The 14,879-nt window shown below is 40.5% G+C and overlaps 1 protein-coding gene across 6 annotated transcripts in view; it reads right to left on the bottom strand.

Moving 5' to 3' along the window:
• The window catches only part of SORCS1 (sortilin related VPS10 domain containing receptor 1), a 508,818-nt gene that overhangs the window by 71,735 nt on the left and 422,204 nt on the right, over positions 1-14,879 (bottom strand). For all 6 annotated transcript variants that reach the window (XM_042908548.1, XM_042908547.1, XM_042908549.1 and 3 more), the window contains exon 18: positions 2,915-3,086. In XM_042908548.1, the coding sequence (XP_042764482.1) occupies positions 2,915-3,086 (172 nt within the window). The remainder of the gene's footprint in view (positions 1-2,914; positions 3,087-14,879) is intronic.

Here is a 14,879-nt window from a genome sequence, read left to right on the forward strand (position 1 = left end):
TCTTCTCTTATGCCAAATGCTAAAGTTCCAATTGTCCTTTCTCCCAGTTAACTGATCCTCTATCTATATGGGTTCAGTCGGCTGTAAATCCATCTAACTTCTTAATATCAGTTACTACATCTTTATTTCTACAACTTCCATTTGTTGACTGCCTCCTACTGAGTGCTGCTGGTGGGTTACATTTTCTATCTTAACCCATATTCATGAACATATTAAATATATCTCAGACAACTGTTCTTTTTTCTGATGCTTTTTTTCCTCCTCATGGTCCTCTTTCTGGATATATATGTAATATTTTAAATTAAATGTTCAATATTTTATATGAAAAACAAATATGACGGAGTTTTCTAGAAGTCTCAAGAACCCAGTGTTGTATTGCTCACCAGAGCTTCCTTCCCTGATAGTCCCTGAACTCTAATTTTTATTTCCTCAAAATATAATCCTTCTAAAAACTATGCTTGACTTCTCATCCTTTTTGTGACTGCGTTCTATTTTTTCTGTATCACGTAGATGCTGCCAAACAACTCAGAGAGGGACAAAAATGCACAGAATTGTGCTACTTTTCTATGTTTCTCTTCTCTCTGGGATTTGACCTGAAGTCAACTTTTATCTTCCCAGCCTTGTGAGTCAACTCTTTAGCCAACACTTTCTGTTTGACCTTCTAACTGGGAATCTGAAATCTGACCTCCTCTACATGTGACGTATGAACTGGCAAAGTTCTTGAGAGGAATTCAGCATGAACTGTTGGACTCATGGCAATGAATGTCCTATCTATGAACAAAAGAATTTTGTTTTCCTAAATCCTCTTGACAATTCTGTCACAGTCTTCTTCCCCCTCATCTCTCTCTCAGAATCTTATTCTGGCTCTCTCTCTCTCTCTCTCTCTCTCTCCCTATATATATATATATATATAAATTTATTTGCTGTGAGCTAATATGTCATAGCCTCAGGCACTGGTCCCAGTTCTGTGAAATGCAAGCAACTCCAATTGGCCTAAATTGGTCTGCATCTTTCTAGATCCAACTGAAAAATTTGGGAAAACCTTAGTATCTAGGCGACTAGGTATGGTTGAAAGGCACTTATTAAGGAGGTACCAGAAAGGAGTATTAGGTTACAAGAACGGTTCTCTAAGTGGTCCTTGGACCGGCAGCCTCAGCACCACCCTGAGCTGGAGTTTCAAACTCATTAATTCACAGTTGTTTTTCCTACAGGAATTAAAATACCAATGATTTTGATCAATCCTGACAAAGCAACCCTAATTGCTTCATCTTTTCCCCTTCAAGTCACACTCCAGAGCCTGTCAGGCTACACTATCCCCCTTGACTTGGCCCTTGTTTTGTTGTTTATTCTTTTTTTTTTTTTAAGTTTACTTATTTACTTTGAGAGAGAGAGAGAGTGTGTGTGTGTGTGTGTGTGTGTGTGTGTGTGTGTGTGCATGAGCAGGGGAGGGGCAGAGAGAGAGTAAGAGAGAGAGAATCCCAAGCTTGACGTGGGCTTGAACTCAAGAACAGTGACATCATGACCTGAGCTGAAACCAAGAGTCAGATACTTAACCAACTAAGCCACCTAGGTGCCCCTGTTTATCTCAAAGCACAATGCATAACCTATGATCCTGTTATAAATGTATATTCTTAGCCCCTGCCCCCACCCCCCCCCCCCCCCCCCAACTTACTCAGTCAGAACCTTTGGAGAAATGGCCTGGGAAAACTGTTTTGACATGTTCACCAGGTAATTTTTCTTCATATTACAGATCGAAAGCCACTGAGCTATCAGGAGTTGATGGAAGTCAATGATGATGATCTTAATCCTGGTGTCGTTATTAACTTTTTAAAAAAGTTTATTTATTTCAAGACAGAGAGAGTGCACATGCGCGTGCAGGGGTTGGAGTAGAGAGAGAAAGGGTGAGAGAGAGAGAGAGAGAGAGAGAGAGAGAGAGAATCCCAAGCAGGCTCTGCACTGTCAGCAGACAGCCCAATGCAGGGCTCAATTTCACGAACCCTGAGATCATGATCTGAGCCAAGATGAAGAGTTGGACGCTTAACCGACTGAGCCACCCAGGCGCCCCTCATTATTAACTTTTTAAATCCCTTTGTGTTCACAAGGCCTAGCACAGTGCTTCCCATATTTTAGCACTCAGAAAACACGGCTGGATACAGCACTGCCTGGCTTCATAATTGAGACCATTTAATGAAATTATTTCTCCTTTAGAGAACATCTTCCTCCTTTGCAAGATGATAAAAATGCCTGTGTGTATTTTAAAAAACACAGTATGAGTTTCATTTCATCCAGTCTACATTTTCAGAAATCTCAGGTAACCGTAATTTGTCAAATAGTAATTGATCCTCATAGTGATATTGCAGAGGTGCTACAAAAATACAAACTCTCAATTGCCAAAGACAGTATACTCAATTATATTTAGAGTAGCCTTTGTGTTCCATGTATGGCCAGCAGGCTGCCTTCGGAAAAGAAAAGCCAAGACTTCAGGTTGAGAGAGGAAGACAGCAGTAATACCTTTTAGGCTGAACATGCGTGTGTGCTTAATTATTTTAGGAATACCACTAATGTATTCTGAGGAACCTTTTTGCCGGAAGTGCCAGTAAGGCACAATTAACTCCAAAAAGAATTCCCAAGAAGTGATAGATTAGGTCAGCATGAAGAACAACTTGCACTGAAATGAAAATAATTGAGGAAATGTGTCAGAGAAGGCGAAGTCGCAGCAGCAACAACCACAAACCAAAGACCTAAAGGTAGAAAAACATAAACAGTTTCAACGACGTGTAAAAATAAATAAATAAATAAATAAATAAATAAATAAATAAATAAATAAAAACAAAACAAAAACACACCAAGCCTGATTTCCTAGGAAAAAATCACTGGCCCTAGAAGACAAAAGGGATTCGGGCTTCGGTCCTACCTCTTCCAGCTGCACCATGAGAGTAACGTTGTGCCCCTGTTCTGCCGTCAACTTCCCATCAGCAGTGACGATCCGCAGCCCCCGCGGGGCCTTCCCGGGACACTTCTGCGGTTTGGCAGTGTACTGTTCTCTTACCCCATCGGTGCAGTTATTGGAAACCACTTTCCTATACCTAAAACGAGAGAAGCTCACGTTGTAATCCGGCTCATTACCATTCAAATCACTCCCGATTTTTTAAAGCCAGACCTACCACTGTGTAGCCCTGAGGGCTATCAATAACTACACAGCATGGTTCTCTGAGGATTAGAGCTAATTCCTATAAAGCACCCACCAGAAAGACAAATCATCAGAGGAACATACTGTACATATTATTAGCACTTTAATATCATTCTTTTATTCTGTCAATGAATCATTTCACTTCAGAGCTACGGGAAGTGCACAGCAAAAGAAGCCACGCTTCTTGCCCTCACCATGTTTATAATCTTGAAGATACATCTGTAAGTAGTCTAGGAGATACTTTAAAGGCTATATGATTGAGGGTTAGAATGAGTAATGCATATTGCAAGGGAATTTGCAATTCAGGCAAAGAATAGATTGTTATGGATTATGTGACTTAACATTAAACCCCACAGAGGATGCTATGGTAATGGTGTAGTACAGAAAGTTGGCTAAATGTGATCGTTTCTACTCGATATTTTATGAAGAGATATACTGGCTAATTATTGAAAACTCATAATAAGGAGACCAGTATGCAGACTGAGTAAATCTTCCCTCTTCTTTCACTTCTTTCTTCTTATTTTTAACTTTAATAGAGAGAAAAAAAAAAGGATTATTCCACAAATTGGTCCTATGCAGTTTATCAGATTCATAATTAATTAGAATCTGTGCTTTTAGGACAATTCACCTTTAAGACTTTGAGCTTCAGTGTTATCTGTTCATCATCTTTTTGGGTGGGGTCCATAGTAACCACTTTATGAATTCATATAATAGACTTCCCAAGCTCACTTACCTAGAATGAGTGGTGGAGCTCAGAGTGGAAGCAAAGTCTAAGGTCCTTCCACTCTTCTAGACCAGAAGTGGAGACATTTTTAACACAACGAGCTAGATAGGAAATATTCTTGCTTTGCCAGCTATCTGCTGTTTGTCACAAGTACTCAACTCTTTGATTGCAGCATGAAAGTAGACACAGGTAATGCATAAAAGAATGGAGGCAGCTGGCTTTCAGTAAAACCTTATTTCCCGACGCTGGCAGTATGCCAGCTATGACTCGCAGGCCATAGTTTTCCTACTCCTTCAAATCTAGCCAATGTCCTTTCTTGTGCTTTGAGTCTCAGGACTGACTGCTTAAGATCATGGTTGAGAAAGTCAAATTAAACACTGTCTGGGAAAGTACTCTGAACACCATGGATCACTCTAAGGTCAGTTATTAGTATGTAATTCACCTCACAAGGTAGTTGTACAAATTAAACGGATTGATGTACACAGAGTATTTAAAACCGCCCTGATGATTAGCAAGTGCTTATGAAAGGTTACCAGTTATTTTTACTTAATATTATTATTTCTGTGACCTGTTCATAATCTTCACAGCTTCCAAATGTCCTTAGGATAAGCCATAAATCCTGTCATCTTGTGCATGAAGCCCTCCGCAAGCTCACTTCACTACGTCTCTGAATTCTTTCTCACCAAAAAGCTCCTTCTGCCCTAGCCAAACCTCTATTTTCAATCCTTTCGAGAGTACTTATTTTCTTTTGCTCATTCTGCTTCTCTGTCTTTGTGCATGCTCTCTCAGCTGCCTAAAACTTACACTTTAAGTAACAAATCCTTTCATCTGTCTTTTCCTGACAAGGATAGTAAAATAACAAGTGAAATAATAAAAAAAAGTTCATATAGAGAGAGTGCTAATTATACTTGTCATTGTGCTAAGTTCTTTACATGACTTTTGCCATTTATCTTAAAAATACCCTGAAATGTTCTGCTTAAGGAAAGTATTATTCTCAATATATAGATGAAGAAGCTAAGATTCATGGAAGTTAACCAGTTTTCTCATGATCACATAGTCAAGACCCCAGAAAATGTGTCTCTAGAACACTTCCTCTCTTTACCACGACTGTACTGACTCTTTAAATAGATGGAGATTGTCCCTCCTCTGAACTCTTAAAGGAATCCTTATGATTTGCCTGATAGGAACCCATTTATGCCTTGTCTGACTGTCTTCCTCTGTGACTTGAAGTTTAAGTTCCTTGAGGGCATCCTTGTCCCGGGGCACATGCAAAGCTCATAGCAGATTCACACTGGGATGACTGTACTGTGTGTGTGTGTGTGTGTGTGTGTGTGTGTGTGTGTGTTAATTTAAATGTTCATTTGCTTATTTTTGAGAGAAACAGCATGAGTGGGGAAGGGGCAGAGAAAGAGGGAGACAGAGAATCCCAAGCAGGCTCTGCACTTCCAGCACAGAGCCTGATGTGAGGCTCGAACTCATGAGAACTGTGAGACCAAGACCTGAGGTGAAACCAAAAGTCGGACACTTAACCGACTGAGCCACCCAGGAGCCCCTGACTGTACCATTTCAAATGCTAAAGTATCTGCATAGCAGTTGGTTACGACCACTGCCCCAAACCCTTCAAGCACCTCACTCACCAGCCCAGCTGTGACCAATTCCTATCTTTGGAGTCCCTGCTTCTCCTTACAATCCAGAAACTAAGGGGTTAACACCTAGCCCCTCAGGCAGCCTCCAAATCTCTGCTCCTGCGCTAGGATCCTTACCCATTCTGATTGGGCATTATCTTGGGTGAGCATTTTTAACATCACTCCGTTTGATATTTAAGAAAATCCACTGTGCTTCAGTGCATACTGATTAAAAGAGAAAATAATGGTAGATGGGAGAAAGAGAGAGAGAGAAAAAATGCACCAGCATTGCAGAATGGTGACATTCTGGTACCAGCAAAGGTAGCAGGAAAATGACCAGTGATGTCACACGGTAATTATGCCATCCCAGTGAGTTTGTGCATCAGAAACTCCCTGCACGTTTCACTGAAGGCAGGTTATGATTTTTAATCACTTAGCATCCAAGCACACCTGTGACTCTGTCTTGGCGAGCAGCTATAAAGACATGGGCTCACCATCACCACTGGCATCATCAGCTAGAGTACATTCCTTTGTTTGCCACCGTTCTGACCAATCATTGCTCCAGGCTTTCCTGAATCCAGCAGCAACAGTTCTGCTTAAATCCAAAGCACGAATCCATCCCCCCTGGGATTCTGCCACCGAGAAGACTGTTGGTAATTTTTTTTAAATGCTCATTAAAAACCATTCTGAAACCATTTTATTTCCTGGATGAAAATGGCATCACATTAGCCCTACCAGACCTGTCCCTGAAATTTAGAAGAAAATTGTGCAGAAATATAGAGTTCATTTACTCAAGTAAGCACACACCTGCTTTTTGCATTAGAGAATGGTTCTATTTTCATCCCAGCAGCTGTCCCTGGGTCTGAGTTACATAAATGAATAATGCATTTAATATGTTATTAAATGGGGCTGCTACCTCCATAATAACAAGGCAACTTATGATTATGTTGGACCTAAGCTCTGAATATTACTGGGATGCATTTAGTTGGTAAAACATTCTTCAATCCGCCAAGAAGAAAAGTGCTTTGTAATGGCAAGGGAGTCTTTGTACAATTACTGAAAAGGAAACATTCTGCGAATGTGCCTTTGATATTACCGACCGCTCATCAGTAGATAGTGTCTTATTACTTCAACAGCCCCGACTTCAACCATTCTCTTCCTTCCCACCTTGAAACCCCTTTGTCACCTTTTCCTTTTTACCCTTACCTCCTTTGATTTTTTCTTCGTTGCTGCCTGCCAGTCTTAAAACAGATGAAGGCCATAGCTTTTCTCTGAGAGTAAAACTGGAAAAAAAGCCATGAAAGTCCTCATTTTCTGTGATTTTACTATTTCGTAGTTTGCTTTTTTTTCTTGTGATTTTGGGGTGGTGGTAGAATATGGATGTTTATAACTATTCCCCGTATGTTAAGGTGACACTGTAGTCTTGCTCAGTAGACTGCAACTCTGTCTGTCCTTTAGAATCACTTGCCGGCACTTTTAAAATAGATGCCAAGACCCTGTTCCCAGGGGTCCTGATTTCATGGAGAATTGATTAAATTGCAATTTAACTGAGAATTCTGGGCATTAGGGTGGTTTTGTTTTTGTTTTAAGTTCCCCTGGTGATTCTTGTGTGCATCCAGAACTAAAGACCACTTCCCTGGGGTTAAAACTAGTGTTGCGGAACCAAAGCGCCTGAGTTTAAATCTGGGCACTTACTGTATGAACCTGGCCAGTTACCCAACCTTTCTCTAACGCTTGGATTCTCCACCTGTCAATTAGGGAGGGATAATTACAGCATCTTTCTTTTCAATGACGTTCTTGAGAAGATTAAATAAGATACTGCATTCAAGAGGGCTTAGTTTAGACTCTGATGCCTTGTTAGGACTTAATAAATATTAAAATATCAGTAGTTAAAAAGTTAGCATTTAAAGTATTAAACACGAACTTGCTATTACACAGCAAGTTTCCAGAAAACAGAAATTGTACTCTCATGATCTTAAAATCCAATCGGACTATGTCAATTTCTTTCTTAGACTCATTCAAAACTTCCTGTAGGCTTGTTCATAAAGGATCCCAATGAAGTTTTAAGTGCAGTCCCCAATCTATCCTCAGGGGACTTTTGTAGCTTCAGCCCTTTTCCAATGTGCTTCTTGAGCCCAGGCCACGCTGAAGGCAACATGCCTTCTTTCTCCCTGTGCTTTTCATTCTTCCTGGGCTGCTCTTTCCTCCTGTCAAGCTTTCACTCATTCTGTAAAAATCAGCTTAGAGATCATGTCTCTCTGTGGTGTTGTCTCTTGCCTTTTAAAGGGTAGTCATCACACGTCATGACCAAGGCAGAGTTGTAACTGTAGGTCTTATAGTCTAGGCAAGGCTTATGGTCACTGAGCTATGGTATCCCTCGTTTGTGCTCAAAATGAGACTTTAAATGATTTATTTTCTTGGATCATACTATGTGCCTTTGCTTTCAAGGGAAAACTGCCTTGTTACAACACTCAACAAAACAAAGGGCGGTGTGAGTCGTAGGGAGAAGGCAGCTAGCTGTGAGTACAGTGCATGACTAAGACTTAAAATCTTCCTAGACCCATGTTCCCATGTTTCAACACAAAACCTATGTAGTAGCCTTAACATCAACATTCAGGAAGAATGGGGTTCTGTGGCTGACTGAGCACGTTTCTCCAAGTTTCTCCCCATCAAAGGAACAGTTCTCAGGACTTTTCCTTTAAACTGGGTAAGCAAGCTTGGGATTAGGAGACCAGGAGGAGGAGGCTAGCTGATGGAAAAAAAAACAAAAACAAAAACAAAAACAAAAAAACAACTTTCCTTGCACTAAGCAGTAATTTATTTTGACTAGTAAATGGAATGTGACTTTATTTTGAATGTCAACGTGATGAAATGTTACATATGGCCCGGTTAAATGACTAAAAATCAAGAATCATGAGAATGACTCGTGGAATCCACGATCTGAGCCAACGAGTTGTACAACTAATTTATATAAAGAAATTTTCCCTTTTTTTGAGCACCTGGAGTTCTAGGAATCCTAATACTGAATCATTTCAAATTGGTCCTGGACATGTCAGAGTCTGAAGGGATCTCAAATATCATAAGTAAAAGCGATACAGTTCCGAGTTCTCCCAGGTCACATGGGAAGCGGTTAACAGCTCTGGGTCTCTGGACTAAGTTTACTGTCTCCTGCCACTGTGCAAGACAGCCTGGATAAGAATCATTAATGCCAATACCACTGACATGGGCAAGAATAGCTATATGAGGACCTAGGTCTCCACACAGCGACATTCACCCTCTTCATTTCTCAACCCCAATGTCATCCCATAAAAACGTGGAAAACTATATCCTAGCAAAGGTACGTACTCTAAAGAGTCAACTTCATGGCAACAAACAATTATTGAGTATCTGCTGTGAGACTGCACAGCTCTGCTAGACAACAGCTACACAGCCCCCTGTAGTGTTCAGTCTGTAAACTATGCAAGTGATCTCCTTTCTGTGGACTTAAAACACATGCACCACTTTTAGGACTGCTTATTCTCCATGGTGCACACTGACAAATCTTGCTGAGGAGATCACACTGAATATCAAAATCCCCTCCAAGCCCAGGAGTGGGGTCACTTGGGAGAAGACCACAGCCCTCAAAGCCCCTGGAAATAGTAACTCCAGGGCAATGGCAGGTTAGCCAGGGTCTAAGTGTTCTTATGGCTTATGTAGAAATGAATATGTTTCTAGAAAGAATTTTTAAAACATCCCAAATGTGTGTTGATAGTATGGAGATTGCTATTCTGCTAGAATTGATGTGTGTGTGTGTATGTGTTTGTGTATTTGCCAGACACATTAAATGTTCTTACATAGATACTGAATTAATGTTAAAAATTAATGCTAAAAATCTATTTAGGCCCCTTGAGTAAATATCCTCATTGCGTATATTAACAAACTAACCCTGAGGGACAGTAAGAACTATTATTGTACATTCTCTCAGAAGGGATTAATGGCTTCTCAAAAGAAGCTCCACAGACAGAAATTTCTATACACATACTTTTTTTTTTAACACATCTAGAAATCTCTCTAGCTTAATAGCAAGAAGAAATCTGTCCCGTGAGAAGATTATCTTGGTTTCTCATAATAAACCAATCCAATGCCCACTTTATTTTATATTTACAGAATCTTTTACGGTTGGCGTGAAACAAGCGATGTCCTAGTTAATTTAGCAACTTGAATTTGCAGCATGTTCCCTGGATCCAAAATCGTATAAACAAGATTTAACCGTATAGAAGTACAACTAGAGACTGTGTTTGTGTATGTGTAAACTGAGATATTTATAGACACAGATGGAGAAACAAAAAGAAACAAATTTAGGGTAATTTCAGTACTAAAATGCAGGAAACTATACAAATGAATACTGATTTCATTCTATTTGAATAAAAGGAACTTGTTCACTAATCAGGTAAAGGTGTTATCTGCCTTGAGTGGTAGAGAGAAAGAGGCATGTGTTTTGATGCCTAGTAATCCTGTAACTTTATGAGTGTATACAGGTGATTATTTGTTTTACAGATGAAAAAACAGGGGCTTAGATTAAACATGTCCTAGGTCACAGTAGTTGATACTATTAAGTATCAAATAAATGCCTGGGGCTATAGATACACCATGAAAGGATGTCTCCCCTCTTTTTTTCCTTCACTCCAGAGGAGCCCTTAGATGCTGACTATCAGCGATAGGCATATGCATTTTGCAAAGTGACCATTATCTGCTAGGCATTGTGCTACATGCTTTTTATATAGTGCTCCATTTAAGTCAAACCCCAAAAGCAAATAGCACAATCTTATAGGTTAAGAGGCTAAGGCTCAAAGAAAGGAAGCCACTTGCTAAGATAATAGTAAATGGCAGAAGTCGTTTAAAACCCTTACTTGCTTCATTCTAAAATAACTCCCTTTTAGAACATCCCCATTACATTTCACTCTCTATCCATAATGCCTGAGGCCTTGGTCCAGCCTCCTGGCTTTCCATGGAATGGCTTGGGGAAGGTGTGAGGGCAAAGGATGAAAAGAGGCAGGGAGCTTACCATGGAGAACATGGTGGAACTTTGCTTACATGAGGTTCCATGATGAGAACCTTAGAAATCGGACACCACTGGACCAAGAACTAAGGACAGGTAGTGCCAGCCACCTGAAGGAAATTTTGCACCCATTTCCGCTCTTATTCCAATTATCTTTTCTCAGATGTAGCTAATTGCTAAAACAAAAATTGTTCATGTTTATACAGTGAAGCTGATAAACATGTCGGCATCTCCTAAAAATAGTAATTCTGTTAGGCATAATCATAACTGATCCTAGACTGTTTCCATCCTGGTGAAGTAAGCAAACCCGCGAACACTGCTATATATACAGGGTAATAAGCTGACTCTGAAGGCAACCATAACCATTTGTAAAGGTGAGGCAAAATAAAAGAAAGAGGAAGGTTTATCTGCATGCTTTAAACCAAACTCTCAGAAGGTGCTGCTAGGAGATTTCCTTGTCAAACCCAACTGACAAGGGGCAGTCATTCAGTAGACCCTTTCAGTTCAAGTTCTGACTGTGTGTCTGCACCGTGGGCTCTGCTGGAAGGGGTGCCGTGAGGTGGGCAGGGCACCTGGCCAGTACAACTGATGGAGTTGTCTCTCTTACCCACAGGCTTCCCTTTCCCTTGTGATTCCTGTGTACTTCATGCCTGCCTGATGCCAACACGGAATCCAGACTGACAGAGCACAGGTGCCCATGGATAGCTAAGACCAACTTGGGAGAGGCTTAGGATGCAGTGTGGCTCCTTGGTCTATGATCAACTTCCAGGCATTGGCATCACGTGACCCTTTCAGCCTAGTCATCTCTTATTCTTTTTGCCTGAAATGACCTTCCTCACCTAGTGAACTTGGGAAATCCCACTCGGCCTTCCTCTCAGCGTTCCCTTAGATAAGCCATTGGCATTTTTATTTTAAAAGAAGATGACAGTTAATACAAATGAATCCCTAACATGTGGGACTCCTGGTAGTGTGTGAGCAGGAAGGTAGTGTCTTAACCCATATGGGGCAATATTTGGCATGGACTTGGCAATATTAGACCTGGATCTGCAGGTCTAAGAAGCAAGCAGTTGGCTGAATGGGATTTGTTTTACAAGTCAGCAGAAACACTTCCAATTGCCAAAAGAGAATCTAATTATCTTTGGGTATTTTTATAACAATTATTACAGTACGAGCTTGTTAATTCCAACATTGACTATAGTGGCAGAAAATAGAAAATAACCCCAATGTCCATGAAAAGGCACGGTGAAACAATACCAGGTACTTTAATACTCTGAAATTAAAAGAAATTATATGGAAGGGAGACCTATATATTCTGTCTTGGAAAGTTGTTTAAGATCTACCTCTGAATGAAAAGGAAAAACAGAATAATAATATATCTAATAGGAAATGACATATAAGAACAACCTCTCAAATGAACTTTGTATATTCTTTCTTGGCATAATTATTTGCTGGCAAATGCAAAGTGTTCAGAAGCATGAATACCAAACAGATCACAGTTGTGTGGGAAAAGGGGGCAGGAGAGGGGTGACGATCTGAATTGTTTTTTTAAACACAGAAAAACATATGTATATATTTCTTTTGCAATTAAATACTTTTAAGTGAAAAGCTAAATTGTTAATGGCGGCCCTGTAGTGGCTTACATCAAATACTGAATCTGTGTTTATAAATTCCAGTTACTCAACACAAAGCCAGGACAGTTCCAAGGTGAGGGGCTGGAGGGACATTTCATTCTTTTTCAATTTCATCTATTCTTTACCACTTGCCAACTTCTGAGCTGGCTCCAGATACAGCAAATGGGAATTTGATGGGAGGAGGCTTTCTACGAAGATGATTTCAGGCACCTGCTCCAGCTAAGGATCTTCTTGTTCTTAATGCAGAATGTACAGACAGCCAATATGCCAATCAGCAGGGTGACTATTCATACCCTTCCTCCTGACTGTAGCCCACAGGGCCCTGTGAGGGTGGTCACTCCTCCACCTGAGAGCACCTTGCTTTTGAGAGCAAGATGCTTATGGTACCAGCCGATGGCTGGCATTTACCACATCTCCTCTTTACACAAGCCCACTCACTGATGTGGATGCTTTTCTGGAGAAAGTCTGCATGGAACAGAGGAAACTGGTAGATGTGGTAACTTTTTTAAAAAAAATTTTTTTTTAACCTTTATTTATTTTTGAGACAGAGACAGAGCATGAACGGGGGAGGGGCAGAGAGAGAGGGAGACACAGAATCAGAAGCAGGCTCCAGGCTCTGAGCCATCAGCCCAGAGCCCGACGCGGGGCTCGAACTCACGGACCGCGAGATTGTGACCTGAGCTGAAGTCGGACGCTTAACCGACTGAGCCACCCAGGTGCCCTGGTAGATGTGGTAACTTAACAAAAATCTTTTTGAGTCAGATGCTGTCATGCAATACTCACGTGAACAAAGTTCTGAGAGAGCAGGTGAGTTGTAGGCAGTAATGTCTGTGATTCTGTGATTAATAAACACAACTGCATTGACTAACATTTATATACCTGGACACTTACTGCTGAGTAACATTTTTAATTGAAATTTTAATTTTATAGGATATAGATGAAAAATGCTATTGAACAGACTCTTTATTATGATTCAATCATCTCTGAGGTTTTCTTTGATAGGGGTCAGGGTTTATTTGAATTTTACATACTAACTACCAAAGAGAGGGTGTAACCTATTTAGGGATAGCCTAAAATGTGTGTGTGTGTGTGTGTGTGTGTGTGTGTGTGTGTGTATTCTCAATAACCTGAAGAGTGAGGGTCATCGCCTACACTTAGTCTTATTCCAGTGACTTGAATAGTGTCTGGAACAATTTAGACCCTGTGTACTGGGACCTCCCCTCATCAATACCAAAGGGAAAATGATATAACTTCCTTGACTGAGTTAGTGAGAAAAAAATCAATTCTGAAATTAGCTTTAGCGGTTTCCAATGCCCTTTTCAATGTCTAAACATGCTGGTACATGCACGTAATAAAACTCTTTTCTTGGGCGTTCCTTCACTGGTAAGTGTGGATATGTCAGCAGCCCTCTGCAGTTTTCCATGCTGTGCACGCTGACGGCCTCACTGACCCCCTGCTGTAAAAATGTCATTTGTATTTTCCTCAGGTTTTATGCTATGCTTCGAATAAATCACAGCTTATCCCTGTTTTCCAAAGTTCTAGGAATCCCTAACATCAGAGATAAGAGTATCTGAGGGCACAAGTCCATATTGTTTCCTTCCTTTAAAAGAAAAATGTATGCTGTTTTGGTAACTCTTGTTCTTAATTAAAACACGTTGTTACAATCTCAAATACGGAAGTGCTCAAATGGAAATGTGGAAGTCCTCACCTGTGTACTGCAGCTGGCATGAGAGGAGAAGAGCAACTTTCACGTGGATCTGGCCCTGTTGGTGAGGCATCCCTCTCCCTCTCCCTCCCTCCCTCCCTCCCTCCCTCTCTTTTTCACATTTTAAGATCGGGATATTCAAACATGCACAAGTGAGATGAAAGGGTATAATGAATAGCCATGCCCTCCATTAACTCACTTTCAAAAAATTTCAATACCTATCTGTTTTTTAACATTTTATAACAAATTTCGGGATACCTGGGTGGCTCAGTGGGTTAAACATCTGACTCTTGATTTCGGCTCAGGTCACGATCTCATGGTTTGTGAGATTGAGACCCGCTTCAGGCTCTGTGCTGACAGCGTGGAACCTGCTTGGGATTCTCTCTCTCTCTCTCTCTCTCTCTCTCTCTCTCTCTCTCGTATCTCTGCCCTTCTCTTGCTTGCACTGTCTCTATCTCTATCTCTCTCAAGATAAATAAAGTTAAAAAAAAAGTCACACATCATATATCCTTAAAGCATAAGGTTTCTTTTTTTTAAGTCAAACCAAAATACCATTGTCACACCTAAATAAGTAACTATATTTAGTTAACACAATAAAAGTAATAAGAATATTTATATTTAGAAATAATCTAATACCACCTTGATGGTTAATTTTATGCCTCAATTTGACTGGGCCATGGGGTGCTCAGATATTTGGTCAAATATTATTGTGGGTGTTTCTGTGAGGGCTGTTTTTGATGAGGTTAACATTTTAAATAGTAGATAGAGTAAAGCAGGTTGCTCTCCCAATGTGGGGAGGCCTTGTCCAATCAGGTAAAGGCCTGAATAGAACAAAAAGGTTGACCTTTTCCTGAGTAAGAGGGAATTCTTCCTGCCTGCCTTCAAACTGGAAATTGGCTTTTTTTTTTTTCTGCCTTCACATTCAGGCTGAAACACTGGCTTCTCCTGGGTTTTGAGCCTTCTGGC

Source organism: Panthera leo, chromosome D2, assembly GCF_018350215.1.
Source record: "Panthera leo isolate Ple1 chromosome D2, P.leo_Ple1_pat1.1, whole genome shotgun sequence".
NCBI lineage: Eukaryota > Metazoa > Chordata > Mammalia > Carnivora > Felidae > Panthera > Panthera leo.